Here is a 13,362-nt window from a genome sequence, read left to right as displayed (position 1 = left end):
TAAGTCACATTAAAGCAAAATAAGCTATCTTTTGTCATATGTCATACAACCCGTGGTAGGCATTTGTCAAATTAGCATGTTGGTTAATATTCTGCAACATATTTGAATACTATTAAAATGACTTTGGATTTGAAATGAAATTGCTGTTATGCAGAATGTTTGGTTTCTTACAGTACCTAATAGATGGCCAGAGTGGGGAGCCTGATACAGACGTCACCAGACAGGAGAACACCAGCAGTGCAGCTCTCTCCATCATAATGGCTAATTCTGGAAAACAGCAAGAAAAAATGTCAGTGTTAAAATTGCATTAGAAAAAAACTCTGAAGCCACAGTTTTCCTCACTTGGCCCCTGATCTGATATCACTGCAGTGGACATGGAGTTCTCTAGGAGAGGTAGACATTGTTTTCATGATTACTTTGACCAAGAGGAAGACTATTTAGTGCAGCAATACTGGATGTAACCAAATCTTAGTTATTATGTAAAATACATAAAAAATGCAAAATCAAAGTCTGGCTTTGTTTGATTCTTCAACCAATATATCCAAAATTAAGCACAACAGTTAGTTTAGTAATTTTATTTGAAGAATAAATAACCATGTATAGTTGATACAGATAACAATCTAAATATTATATTCATGTATAGTTTTTTTTTGTTGCAATTCTGATAAACTGTACATCACTTTGACAGGGTTACACTATCAATTAATGACATCATCATAACCAAATGGTGTTATTGACACACACAAAAACATTACAATCTTAAACAAACCTTCTGGATTAATCCTTTGTGAGTTGATTCTATTGGGTTCTCCTGCAGTCATTGATGTTAGTTCAGGTCATTATCTCAGTCTCTTTTCTCTCTCTCTCACTCTCTCTTTTTCTCTCTCTTTTTCTCTCTCTCTTGCTCTCTCTCGCTCTCTTTTTTTTCTCTCTCTCTGTCTCTCTCTCTCTTAAATATGTATAGACTGTAGATATTGAGCTTTATGGTAAAATGTTTCTATAGTTTCATTCAAGGTGCACAACGCTGGCACGTTCACTGTGGGCCAATGTATGGTACAATGTATAGTACAATGTATAGTACAGTGGAACCTTTTGTGAAAGAAGAGGTTCAAGACAGACCACAATGTTGGACGTCCTTGAGGACGTATTTGAAAGACGGATATTTATTTACACACAATCAGTTCTTATTATAGCTCACCGACCTGATACGAGAAGAAAATCAAAGTGGTCTGTTTGTGTTTCTGCTGGTCAGAGGGAGCAGGCGCGCAGCGCCACGTGAATGGGGACAAGAGCTGTGACTTGTTTTGCTCTCAAGAAAAGGGTGCCATTGAAAGGATGATTATTGGGGTAGCGGTAAATGTGAAAGTGGTTTAACTGCCGGGGAAGATTCCTGGTGTTTGTGATGCTCGGTAGGGAACTGGTCTGTCTGCCCAATATAAAGCATCAAAACTGGTGGAGGAATAAAAATAGCATAAATAGGAAAGTATACCAGTTTCATTTGAGGACCAGGATGTTGACAACTGTGCCATACAGATTGCAAAATAGTTGGGAAGAGATTTTTGATGTACCGATTCCATGGTACATGGAGTTGATATATAAAACAACGCACGATTCAAGACTTCGTGCTTTTCAGGTAAAATTATTATATAGAATTCTTGCCACCAACAAAATGTTGAATATTTGGGGCATAAAATCATCGAAGCTCTGCAGATTTTGTTGTGAGGATACAGAATCAATAGACCATTTATTGATATTGCCCTCAGGTAGCCTGTTTCTAGTCTCAGGTTCAGGAATGGCTGAAAATGCATAACATTCATCTAAAATTGACCCTAGAAATAGTACTGTTAGGAGATCTGGAGAGACCAGGTCAGTCGATTACTAATATACTAATACTCTTAGTAAAAGTATTCATCATAATCTGTGGATTCTATTCGATTATATAGATTGAAATTGTACGTTAAACATCACAGCATAGTTGAAAGATATGTGTTGCGTAGAAACCTGAAGTGGGTGGCCAGCAGAGATAGATGGGATGGGCGGATGGAAACTGAGGGTTGGTATGTGGAATTGGAGACATGTGGAATTGGAGACAAGTGGGAGTGGAGTTACTGTGTGAGAGATAGAATGATGGTCAAAGATAAAAAAGTTTTAAAAAATTTAAGTCCAAATAAAACATAATAAAAAGCACATTTGAAAGACACTAAGTGACAGTGTTTTTACAACTAATGCCGGTTTGCCTGAGGCTGATGCTGTGCAGGTGTTTGTACACATGCATATACACACACTCTCATTCAAATAAACACATACAAGAACACACACATACATGTAATAGTGCCAGACATGCACACAAACATATACAYTTGGCATTGCTGTTATGATTTTATTTGTCCTTGATGTCCTTCGTTTTAAATGTATTGTTTTGCATTGTTGTTTGCTGTTTTCTTCTGTCTTTTCCTTTTTTCTCTTTAATTCATTCTCTTGGTTGTTGGTGCGTTGGGGGGTTCTTGGGGTGGGGAATGGAATTAATTGCATTTTTTTTTTTTTTTTCCTGGGGGGACTGTGGGAGCGGTCTCGAATGGTTGAGGGACAGCTATTGGGGAACTGTGGGGGGATCTTGGAGGGTTCTGGTTCATGTTTTTTGGCCTGGTGGTAGATCGGTCAACATGCCCTTGAGCAGGGCATTGACTCTGGATGCTTCTGTGTGTCGCTCTGAATGGGAATCTGTTGGATGACTGGTATGATGTGGTTATTGAGCGGCTTCACTGCAAGTATATTGTATGTTTCGAATATTCAATAAATATATATATWTTTTTTTAAACTTCTCACACTCTCTCAATTATACTGTATGAAAGTAACCATATCTACATGTACATACTACCTAAATCAGCCAGACTAACCGGTGTCTGTATGTAGCCTCGCTACTGTTTTTATTTCTTTACTTACCTATTGTTCACCTAATACCTTTTTTGCACTATTGGTTAGAGCCTGTAAGTAAGCATTTCACTGTAAGGTCTACTACACCTGTTGTATTCGGCGCACTTGACAAATAAACTTCGATTTGATTCAAATGTTTCATTTCATGTCCATCTATTGCTTATAATGGCTTATGAGTGATTTTATAGGGATTATGAGACACTACCGTCACTGGGGCACCGTGTTCAGACCTGCTCTGTTCCTGCCCTGTGACTGACTGGCCTGTCTCAGATAGCAGATAACATCAGCCAACTCTGAGAGCCTGAGAGGCCACGCCCTCAGCCACACCTCTCTGCGTGACACAGCTACACATCTGACCACCACCATAACGGACAACTGGCAGTCTGACCCACCAACACAGTGTCTAGTCCTCTAGTCCTCTGTTCCCTGAAGGTGAGTGTGGAGTGGATATCCTTTGTGGCACCACGGTGCTGAGCAGTGCTTTGCAGGATTTTTGTGGGCATAGCTCGTTATAAAGCCAGCAGTTGATGGACAAAGATGTTACCTCAAACCAGAGACAACAGACTGAAGAAGACTGTTGTCGAATAAAAGAAAGCTTTACTGATATTTGTTTATTTATACAAATGTATTTAATATAAATTACAACATTGAATAGAAGTGGAATACTGAAAAGATTGGAAGATACAGTATTTCATTTCAGAATGTGGTGCATTGTTTGAGAGCATAAATGTACAGTATAATAGATTTGATTTGCAAACATTCATTACATGTCTCATTGGTTTGATTTATGATTTGATGCATGATCAATCATCGATTAATGATGACTTGCACTGGGATTTACATGGCACTTATCCTGTGAATTGAACGTCTGTACCAATCAGCATGTAGTCCTGGAGACAGAAAAGCAGCAGTAGCTTGTTAGGACACACACTGGCTACAGTATAGGAGATATTGGACGTGAGAAGAGATGTAGGAAGCAATGAGCTCTTAGATATCTGACTGTACCTTCAGGACTTGCAGTTGAGTGTTGATAAGGTTCATCTTTCCAATAGAGGGTAGGGGAAAACCCTTCTCTAGGCGAGCTATAAGATACAAACACATGGTTTTCCAGTGGCCAATCAGTGCAGAAACAATGAATATAAATAAACATGGAAATAAAGCACTCACCATTGACCTTAGGTATCACAACCACTTTCAGAACCATCAGGAAGATGTTGTCAAGAGATTGAACCTGTTTGATATAATTTCATTGTTTAGGTTCAGTGGTTCAGTGTTAGCAAGTTATATGCATGTCATAAGCTCTGAAAATATCATTCTTACCTGAAACTGTCCTACGTAACTAGTTCCCAATGTCATCTCAAGTCTGTGAAAAGCAGACAGTATTAATTTACTTTGGTCAGTGTTTGAAGGGCTTTTGTTCCCCTTTTGCACCAATCATACTTACTTGTTCAGAGTGATAGCCCCAGCCAGCTTCACCCCAGTCACGTTCAGTTGAGCGCTGACACTACCCTCCTGCAGAGATAGAGAAAGCTTGTAGAGTTAATTATCACTCTCACAGTCTAAGCTACAGTATTCTACTTCCTGAGTGACTGACAGACTGACTGACCATGTTGAGGACAAAGAGGGGAGAGAGCGTGGTGTTGGGCTGGATGGCGTAGGCCGTCACCGTGCCGCTGGCCTGGACTGTCACGTTGTTGGGCTCAAGGGAGATGGTGGGCTCCTTCACCGTCTTCACCAGCAGCTTCATCATCATTCCAGGGAAACGCTTCGCTATCTGAAACAACATACATCATCTTTTTTTAATCCTGAGAAGAATGTTAACTTTATCCTCTCTTAGATACAAACACAGAGTAAATGTGTTTGAACAAAAGGCTAATTTCCATCTCTGGATGGACACTAAAGCCAAACTAATTTCATAGATTTTTTACTGTAAACAAGTGAAGTGAAGTGATATGGAGGTAGAATGGTGAAAGTGGGGTCTGGTGTATCACCTCTGGAATGAAGACTCCAAACGTTCCAGTGTTCAGACGGATGGGAGAGCTAGGAGGGATCTGTCAGGGGAAGAAACACTTATGTTTAACCTCACCCCTGAGGCAGATGGGACTATGTTAAACCTCACTCCCTGTAGATGGGAATCAGATTTAGACTCACCATATCATCTGTGACATATAGGCTGAGTGCTCCAGCATTGTTGTACACAAAGCCTGCAGAGTTGGGGGTGAAGGAAGAGACCCCGATGTAGAGCATGTTGTTGTCCTGAGGAGGCAGGGAGAAGGGCGTGGGAGAGAACGGAGGCTCCTGGTGCTTAACAATGTTGTAGAACTCACCCTGCAGAGAGAGAAAGAAAGAGAGAGAGAGCAAGATACATAGACAGAGCGAGTTAGAGGGAGAGTCAGAGAGAGAAAGGGATACAGAGAGAGAGAGAGAGGAAGACAGAGAGAGAGGGAGAATTGACATCTTGCCTTACTGAGCCCATATGTTTGTAGCGTTGAAAGGTAGATTGGGAGTCTGAAGTTTTTACCTTCAAGCTGAATTCAATGGAGGACTTTGAAATGGTGGGTGATGTCACCATGGAATATTCAATTTCAGCATACTGGTCCACTTTGGCTAGAACTTCAAGATGGCAGAAAATAAATATTTAGGATCCATTTAGTAGCCTATGAATAACACCGTAATTTGTCAATGTAATAACATAAAAAAATATATATATTTATTTTACCAGGCAAGTCAGTTAAGAACAAATTCTTATTTTCAATGACAGCCTAGGAACAGTGGGTTAACTGCCTTGTTCAGGGGCAGAACGACAGTTTTTTTTAACCTTGGGGATTTAACCTTGCAACCCTTCGGTTACTAGTCCAACGCTCTAACCACTAGGCTACCTGCCGCTCCGAAATAACTCTACCTCAACATTGACTCTGTACAGGTACTCTCCTGTATATAGTCTTGCTATTGTTATTTTACTGCTGCTCTTTAATTACTTGTTACTTTTACTTTTATTTCTTATTCTTTTTTAAAACTGCATTGTTGGTTAGGGGCACATAAGTAAGCATTTCACTGTAAGGTCTACACCTGTTGTAGTCGGTGCATGTGACTAATACAATTTGATTTGATTTGATTTATACAAATATGTTCATGAGGATAAGTGTTTAAAGGCCCAGTGCAGTCAAAATGATGTTTTTTCTGTGTTTTGTATCATATTGTACAACAGTTGATGAAATAACACTGTAAAAGTATAAAAAAATGTATCAGTGTTATTTCTTGATAGTTTCTGGTTGAAAATACAATCCACACAGGACCTTCTAATCATCAGGTTTGCATGGGCGGGAGTTTCGGCTTTCCATTGTGACATCGCCATGCTGTAAATTGGTTAATAGACCAATAACAAAGAGAGTTCCAAACCTCTCTGCCAATAACAGCTTGTTTTCAGTTTTCCCCTCCTACCTCAGAGCACTCCCAGACAGTCCAAGCAAAATTCTTGCTTGAGAAATAATTGTTTTGCTATAAATATATTACAATAATGTACTGAATTGTTACCCAGAAATGATTTGATATAAAAAAACTGGCTGCATTTGGCCTTAAATATTGTTTACCATTGAAAGTTTTGAGGTGTGGGTTCATGTCAGTAATAGCATCAGCCACTAGGGGGCAGATCTGTAACATTGAACAGAGGGATTGTTATTGTCAAGAGAACCAAACAAGATTAATTTGAGTTTGTAGTCTGGCATGACACTGTCCCTCACCTGTTTCTGCAGAGCACTGCGCAGGGCCTTGTCAATGTAGGACTTGAAAAGATTGTAAAGCCAGCTGGAAAACAGCAACCAAAGCATTTGAGGAAACAAGTAAATCCACATTGCAATCATTTTTTAACATTGTGGTTTGATGATTCCTAAATCGATAACATGTGTTCTCACAACGTTTTAAGTACAGCATAGTGTTAAGTGCCTCTATATACTCCATTTACCTGGCCCCACCATGGAACTTGATGCTGGCGCTGCCCACGTTGGCCACACAGTTGACAGTGCTGACCGTTGGCCTGCCAGTCTCATCACTCTTGATTMCAATATTGGCAGTGATGGTGAGTCCATTTACTGCCAGGTCGAAGGAGCCACGGTCTTGTCTAGATTGTTAACGAGAAAATAATATTGTTTGAGTCCTTTGGGTATGGATAGGCAGACCCAAGAGAAAATTGTGCAGTGTTTTAGTCTTGTTCAATCCTGGTCCTGGGGATGCACTGGGTGTTCAGACCCTCCCTCATGAACTCACATGAACCTGAAGTATCGGACCCTCCAGTTCCCGTGCAGGTTGATGAAGGCATTAGTAATCGCCAGGCTGACTCCAGTACCTGGCACCAGTACCAAAGCAGACTTGGGAAGTCCCAGATTCACTATCGTCATTCTGGAGGATAGAACACAGTACATAGTTGGTAGGATAGGGGCGTGTTGTGAACACTATAGCATTTGTAAACACAGTTGATTATCAACAAATGATTACATGAGATAAGCAGACAATTAACAATGTATTTTGTTTGGGAAAAGACATAGGATTTTCTCCCTTACCCTGTCAAACTGTACTTGACCTTCCCAATGGGAGGCACTTTCTCTGTTCCAGAGAGATCTGGGACCTTAATGGTCTTAAGTTTCTGTTGCAGAGATGCCATCCCAATCTGTTTACCTGTGGACAGCACAGAGCAAGGCATTGAGGCAGAATGGGCTGTGAGGAGTATAGTATATTTATTTGCCACATGATCATAATACACAGCCTCATCTTGATCTAAAATCATGCAATGTTATTGCACCTGCCTCAAACATACCATATTCAATGCCCTTGTCTGTGAGTTGGACCTTGACTCCAGGGTTGGCAGCCAGAGTTAAGGGGATTAGAGCCAACAGAGCCAACAAACAGCATGGAGACATCTTGACTGCAGTCACCGGTAGGGAAGATGAACAAACAATAATATATCTACATTACAATACAGGTGTATTGTGTATTGTCTAATGAATAGAATTGGGTAGGTATGAAATCGTATGACTTTTAGGCTTCCGTTTTTATGGGAGGAACATTACGTTTGGACAGTTTCTTGTGTAAAGCCTTATTTTCCACTGTACTGATTTTCTAGACACATGCACTGTAGTCTCAACACTAATATTGACCTACGTCTGACGTGGTTTCTTTTGACCAATAATGAAACCATATTTTGCCACAATCTTATAACTGAGCAGGGGAATTTCTAGAATGGACAAATACTTCCTGTTTTGTTGCATGCAGCTTCCCTTATACCATCAACACTTTGTGACACAAAGTCCCATATTTTCAATCCTTTTACGGAGCAGTGGCACCTTCTTTGGTTCACAGACATGTGACTGGTGTGTTTCTCAAGGAACTCTGTATCCAGTGATAGAAAAAGTACCCCATTGTCATACTTGAGTAAAGTAGAGATACCTTAATAGAAAATGACTCAAGTAAAAGTGAAAGTCACCCAGTAAAATACTACTTGAGTAAAAGTCTAAAAGTATTTGGTTTTAAATATACTTAAGTATCAAAAGTAAATACTTTCCAATTCCTTATATTAAGCAAAGCAGACGATGTCATTTTCTTGTTTTAAAATGTAGATAGACATCATTTACAAACAAAGCATTTGTGTTTAGTGAGTCCGCCAGATCAGAGGCAGTAGAGATGACCAGGGATGTTCTCTTGATAAGTGTATGAATTGGACCCTTTTCCTGTCCTGCTAAGCATTGAACATGTAAAGAGTACTTTTGGGTGTCAGGGAAAATGTATGAAGTACATTATTTGTTTTAGGAATGTAGTGAAGTAAAATGAAAAGTAGTCAAAAATAGAAATAGTAAAGTACAGATACCCCAAAAAACCTTTTAAGTAGTACTTTAAAGTATTTGTATTTAAGTACTTTACACCACTGTCTGTATCTATAGAAAGTTAGCTGTTTCTTGATTGCTTCCCCACTTCCCCATTGGAATCAGTTTTCTGTGTTTATTTTTTACCTCACTTGAGCAAATGGAGAATGTTTAAAAACGCTAATCGTATAGACAGTTTCTCAACTACCCAGGGACAAAGATATCACTTTTGACATACTGTATAATTTCCACACTGTATGTCCATGTCAACCCATCATCTAGCCTGCTTACTTAGTGGAGATTGAGGAGCGTATCCATGACACATTGCAAAAATAGTATGCATATTATGTATAAAATGGACAAAATGTAATCATAATTCAACTTGTAAGTCGCTCTGGATAAGAGCGTCTGCTAAATGACTTAAATGTAATGTAAATGAGTGACAGCTTTCATAAAATTACCCTACAATACATTTTCCCTGAATACCTGCAAAACACTCCCACATACAGTATGTACACATTAGCACAAATGATAAAATGGGGTGCTCACCTAAACCTGACACACTTCTGTAAAAGAGAGATAACTTTTAAATTGACAGAGAGAAACAGGCCAGTCTATTTTGTATGCACGACTCTGTTGTTACCTACCTCATGCACTGGTAAGAAAGTGGATTTTTTCTGTTGTTGTCGCTCCCTGGCTGGCGGCAGGGCAGAGTGAAAGGAGAAGAGATTCACATGGCCTTTGATTCACTTCTCTGAACCAGGAAGAGCTGCTTGAGAAATGGGCTGGCTGATACTTGGCTACCCATTCTGTAAATAACACAGAGAGCATGGAGCAAACATGGTGCAAAGAAGAACAATCTAAGCTATTCCCTTAGTTATGTCTGCAAATCTAATAGATTCATATTTTCAGACTTCCATTCATACCATTCAGAGAAGGATTTGTTCAGGACATACAGTAAAGAGAAAGTAAACAATGGCATGTTTATGGGTGCCATTGAGAACTAGGTCACAAGGTTTGATACAAATCCAACCAATAATTGCGGTAATAAAGTAATGTCTTGTAGAGTGTATCATTCGGTCATAGGCTCTTATCAAGAACATAAGAATTACTGTGGTCTGGCTTCTTGAAGCCAAACTTGTCCTGAGGAGGCAGGAAGAAGGGCGTGGGAGAGAACGGAGGCGTCTGGTGCTTAACAATGTTGTAGAACTCACCCTGCTGCAGAGAGAGAGAGACAGAGAGACAGAGAGACAGAGAGACAGACAGACAGACAGACAGACAGACAGACAGACAGACAGACAGACAGACAGACAGACAGACAGAGAGACAGACAGAATACAAAAGAGAGGATACAAACAGAGAGAGATACAAACAGGAGAGATACAAACAGCAGAGAGAGACAACAGAGAGAGATACAAACAGAGAGAGATACAAACAGAGAGAGATACAAACAGAGAGAGATACAAACAGAGAGAGATACAAACAGAGAGAGATACAAACAGAAGAGATACAACACCGAGAGAGATACAAACCGAGATACAAACCGAGATACAAACCGAGATACAAACCGAGATACAAACCGAGATACAAACCGAGATACAAACAGACAGATACAGACAGACAGATACAGACAGAGAGAGAGAGACGGAAGGAGGGAGAAAAAGATGGAAGGAGAGAGCGAGGGAGAGAGGTGGAACGAGAAAGGGAGAGAGAGCGAGAGAGATTTTACCTTTAGCCTCTTGCCTTAGTGACTCCAACTCTGAAATGAGGAAAGATTAGGAGTCACAAATCTGGAGTTCTCACCTTCAGACTGTCAATGGATGATTTCAAAATGTAATATTCAATTTCAGCATCCTTGTCCTCTTGGCTAGATCGTCAAGATGGCAGAAAATATGAAATATTTAGGATCCATTTAGTAGCCTATGAATAACACAATAATAATCACATATGTTCATTAAGCTAAATTCTGTAAATCTTGTTTTGAGAGTTTTGAGGTGTGGGTTCATGTCAGTAATAGGATCAGCCACTAGGAGGCAAATCTGTAAAAATGAACAGAGGGATTATTATTGTCACGAGAACAGAACGAGATTAACCTGCTGAGTTTGTAGTCTGGCATTACTGTCCGTATCTCTCTCCCTCACCTGTTTCTACAGAGCACTGTGCAGGGCCTTGTCAGTGTAGGACGTGAAAAGATTGTCCAGCCTGCTGGAAAACAGAAACCAAGCATTTGAGGAAACAAGTAACACAATAAATCCACATTGCAATAATTTGATGACATTGTGGATTGATTAAGTCGGTAACGTCTGTTCTAAAAGTTTTAAGTGCACCATAGTGTTTAGTTCAGATACATGTATATGCTCCAGTTACCTGGCCCCACCATGGACCTTGATGCTGGCGCTGCCCACGTTGGCCACACAGTTGACAGTGCTGACCGTTGGCCTACCAGTCTTATCCCTCTTGAGTGCAATACTGGCAGTGATGGTGAGTCCATTTACCGTCAGTCTTTTCTGTAATGTCACACAGAAAGTAAGAGCTGTTGATTGAGCCCCTTGGAGTGTGGATAGACCCAAGAGGAAATTGTACAGTGTTTTAAATGGCTAGTGTGCTACTCTTGTGCTGGAACAAAAGCCTGCACAACCCAGAGGTTCCCTAGAACCAGGGCAGAAGAACACTCATGAACTAGGTCATCTACAAGACCCTGCTAGGTAAAGTCCCCCCTTATCTCAGCTCGCTGGTCACCATAGCAGCACCTACCTGTAGCACGCGCTCCAGCAGGTATATCTCTCTGGTCACCCCCAAAACCAATTCTTCCTTTGGCCGCCTCTCCTTCCAGTTCTCTGCTGCCAATGACTGGAACGAACTACAAAAATCTCTGAAACTGGAAACACTTATCTCCCTCACTAGCTTTAAGCACCAGCTGTCAGAGCAGCTCATAGATTACTGCACCTGTACATAGCCCATCTATAATTTAGCCCAAACAACTACCTCTTTACCTACTGTATTTATTTATTTATTTTGCTCCTTTGCACCCCATTATTTCTATCTCTACTTTACACTTTCTTCCACTGCAAACCAACCATTCCTGTGTTTGTTTTTTTTACTTGCTATATTGTATTTACTTCGCCACCATGGCCTTTTTATATTTTTATTTATTTATATATATATATTTTGTTTGCCTTCACCTCCCTTATCTCACCTCACTTGCTCACATTGTATATATACTTATTTTTCACTGTATTATTGACTGTATGTTTGTTTTACTCCATGTGTAACTATGTGTTGTTGTATGTGTCGAACTGCTTTGCTTTATCTTGGCCAGGTCGCAATTGTAAATGAGAACGTGTTCTCAATTTGCCTACCTGGTTAAATAAAGGTGAAATAAAATAAAAATAAAAACTCACATGAACCTGAAGTATCGGACCTTCCAGTTCCCGTGCAGGTTGATGAAGGCATTAGTAATTGCAAGGCTGACTCCAGTACCTGACTCCAGTACCTGGCACCAGTACCTGGCACCAGTACCAAAGCAGACTTGGGAAGATTCACTATAGTCATTCTGGAGCATAGAACACAGTACATAGTTGGTAGGATAGGGGCGTGTTGTGAACACTATAGCATTTGTAAACACAGTTGATTATCAACCAAGGCATAAATGAGATATGCAGACAATGTATTTGACCGCAATATATTTGAAAAGGATACTTTCAATTTGTTCCCTTACCCTGTCATGCTGTACTTGACCTTGCCAATGGTCGCATTCTATTTTCTCCAGAGAGATCTGGGACCTTAATGGTCTTTCTGCTGCAGAGATGCCATCCCAATCTGTTTCCCTGTGAATGGGACAGAGCAAAGCATTGAGGCAGTTTGGGCTGCGAGGAGTATAGTGTACAGTGCCTAGTCTTCACATTGTGCTGCCTTAAAGAAGGCAAAGTGAAAAAAAGCTATACTTAAACATGTTTTTTTAAAGCAGATTTTAAGTCAGGACTGAGACTGGACCACTCAGGAACACTTAGCATCTCTTGGAAAGCCATTCTTGTGTGTCTGGCATTAAAATGTGTGCTTGTAACTTACCAGGGCCTTGCTCCTTTCATATTTATTTTGATCGTAACAAACTCCCCAGTCCCTGCTGGTGACAAGCATACCCGTAACATGATGCTGCCATCACAATACTTGAAAATACAGAGTATCAACAACAACATTCTCAACAACATTCTCTCCACATCACTGGCCGCCAACCCTGGAGTCAAGGTCAAACTCATGGACATATGGTACATGTATTAGAAAAAAATCTACAAGTCTGTAGTTACCTATGAACTGGTAAGAAAGTGGCAAAGAGATGCACATGGCCTTTTATTCACTTCTTTAAACCAGGAAGAGCTGCTTGAGAAATGGACTCACTGAGACTACCCATTCTGTAGGTAACAGAGAGAGCATGGAGCAAACATTGTGCAAAGAAGGGCAATCTAGTCAATGTTTCCATAGTGGGGCAATTCCATGAAAGGATGGATGGCCTAAAGATATTTATCATGTTTTTGATCTTCCTGAAATTAAATCCCTAAAAAGGTCCTTTGGGGGAAGG

The 13,362-nt window shown here is 40.3% G+C and overlaps 1 protein-coding gene and 1 long non-coding RNA gene across 7 annotated transcripts; both read right to left on the bottom strand.

The window, feature by feature from the left end:
• Positions 1-3,530: 3,530 nt before the first annotated feature.
• On the bottom strand, positions 3,531-9,580 carry LOC111969645 (bactericidal permeability-increasing protein). Of its 6 annotated transcripts, none has more exons than XM_070445597.1 (18): positions 9,434-9,580; positions 9,336-9,352; positions 8,173-8,316; positions 7,745-7,852; positions 7,491-7,605; positions 7,198-7,329; positions 6,896-7,051; positions 6,675-6,738; positions 6,525-6,585; positions 5,456-5,547; positions 5,086-5,262; positions 4,926-4,985; positions 4,541-4,708; positions 4,379-4,446; positions 4,255-4,297; positions 4,102-4,165; positions 3,940-4,016; positions 3,531-3,824 (listed from the first exon to the last, which is right to left on the bottom strand). In XM_070445597.1, the coding sequence occupies exons 1-18, from the start codon at positions 9,436-9,438 to the stop codon at positions 3,783-3,785; spliced, it is 1,593 nt and encodes a 530-aa protein (XP_070301698.1). In that variant the 5' UTR covers positions 9,439-9,580; the 3' UTR covers positions 3,531-3,782. The 6 variants fall into 6 exon arrangements, with proteins under 6 accessions (XP_070301698.1, XP_023851567.1, XP_023851575.1 ...); XM_023995799.2 differs by having other exon boundaries at positions 8,179-8,316; XM_023995807.2 differs by lacking the exon at positions 8,173-8,316 and having other exon boundaries at positions 9,434-9,576.
• A 615-nt stretch (positions 9,581-10,195) lies between these two features.
• Positions 10,196-11,290, bottom strand: LOC111972489 (uncharacterized). The gene is made up of 3 exons (XR_002878473.2): positions 11,154-11,290; positions 10,928-10,991; positions 10,196-10,545 (listed from the first exon to the last, which is right to left on the bottom strand). It is a non-coding gene; the product is annotated as an uncharacterized lncRNA (long non-coding RNA).
• Between the last annotated feature and the right edge of the window lie 2,072 nt (positions 11,291-13,362).

Source organism: Salvelinus sp. IW2-2015, linkage group LG1, assembly GCF_002910315.2.
Source record: "Salvelinus sp. IW2-2015 linkage group LG1, ASM291031v2, whole genome shotgun sequence".
NCBI classification, from domain to species: Eukaryota; Metazoa; Chordata; class Actinopteri; order Salmoniformes; family Salmonidae; genus Salvelinus; species Salvelinus sp. IW2-2015.
Note: the sequence above shows the minus strand (reverse complement) of the source record. Positions and strands in the feature narration are given on the sequence as shown.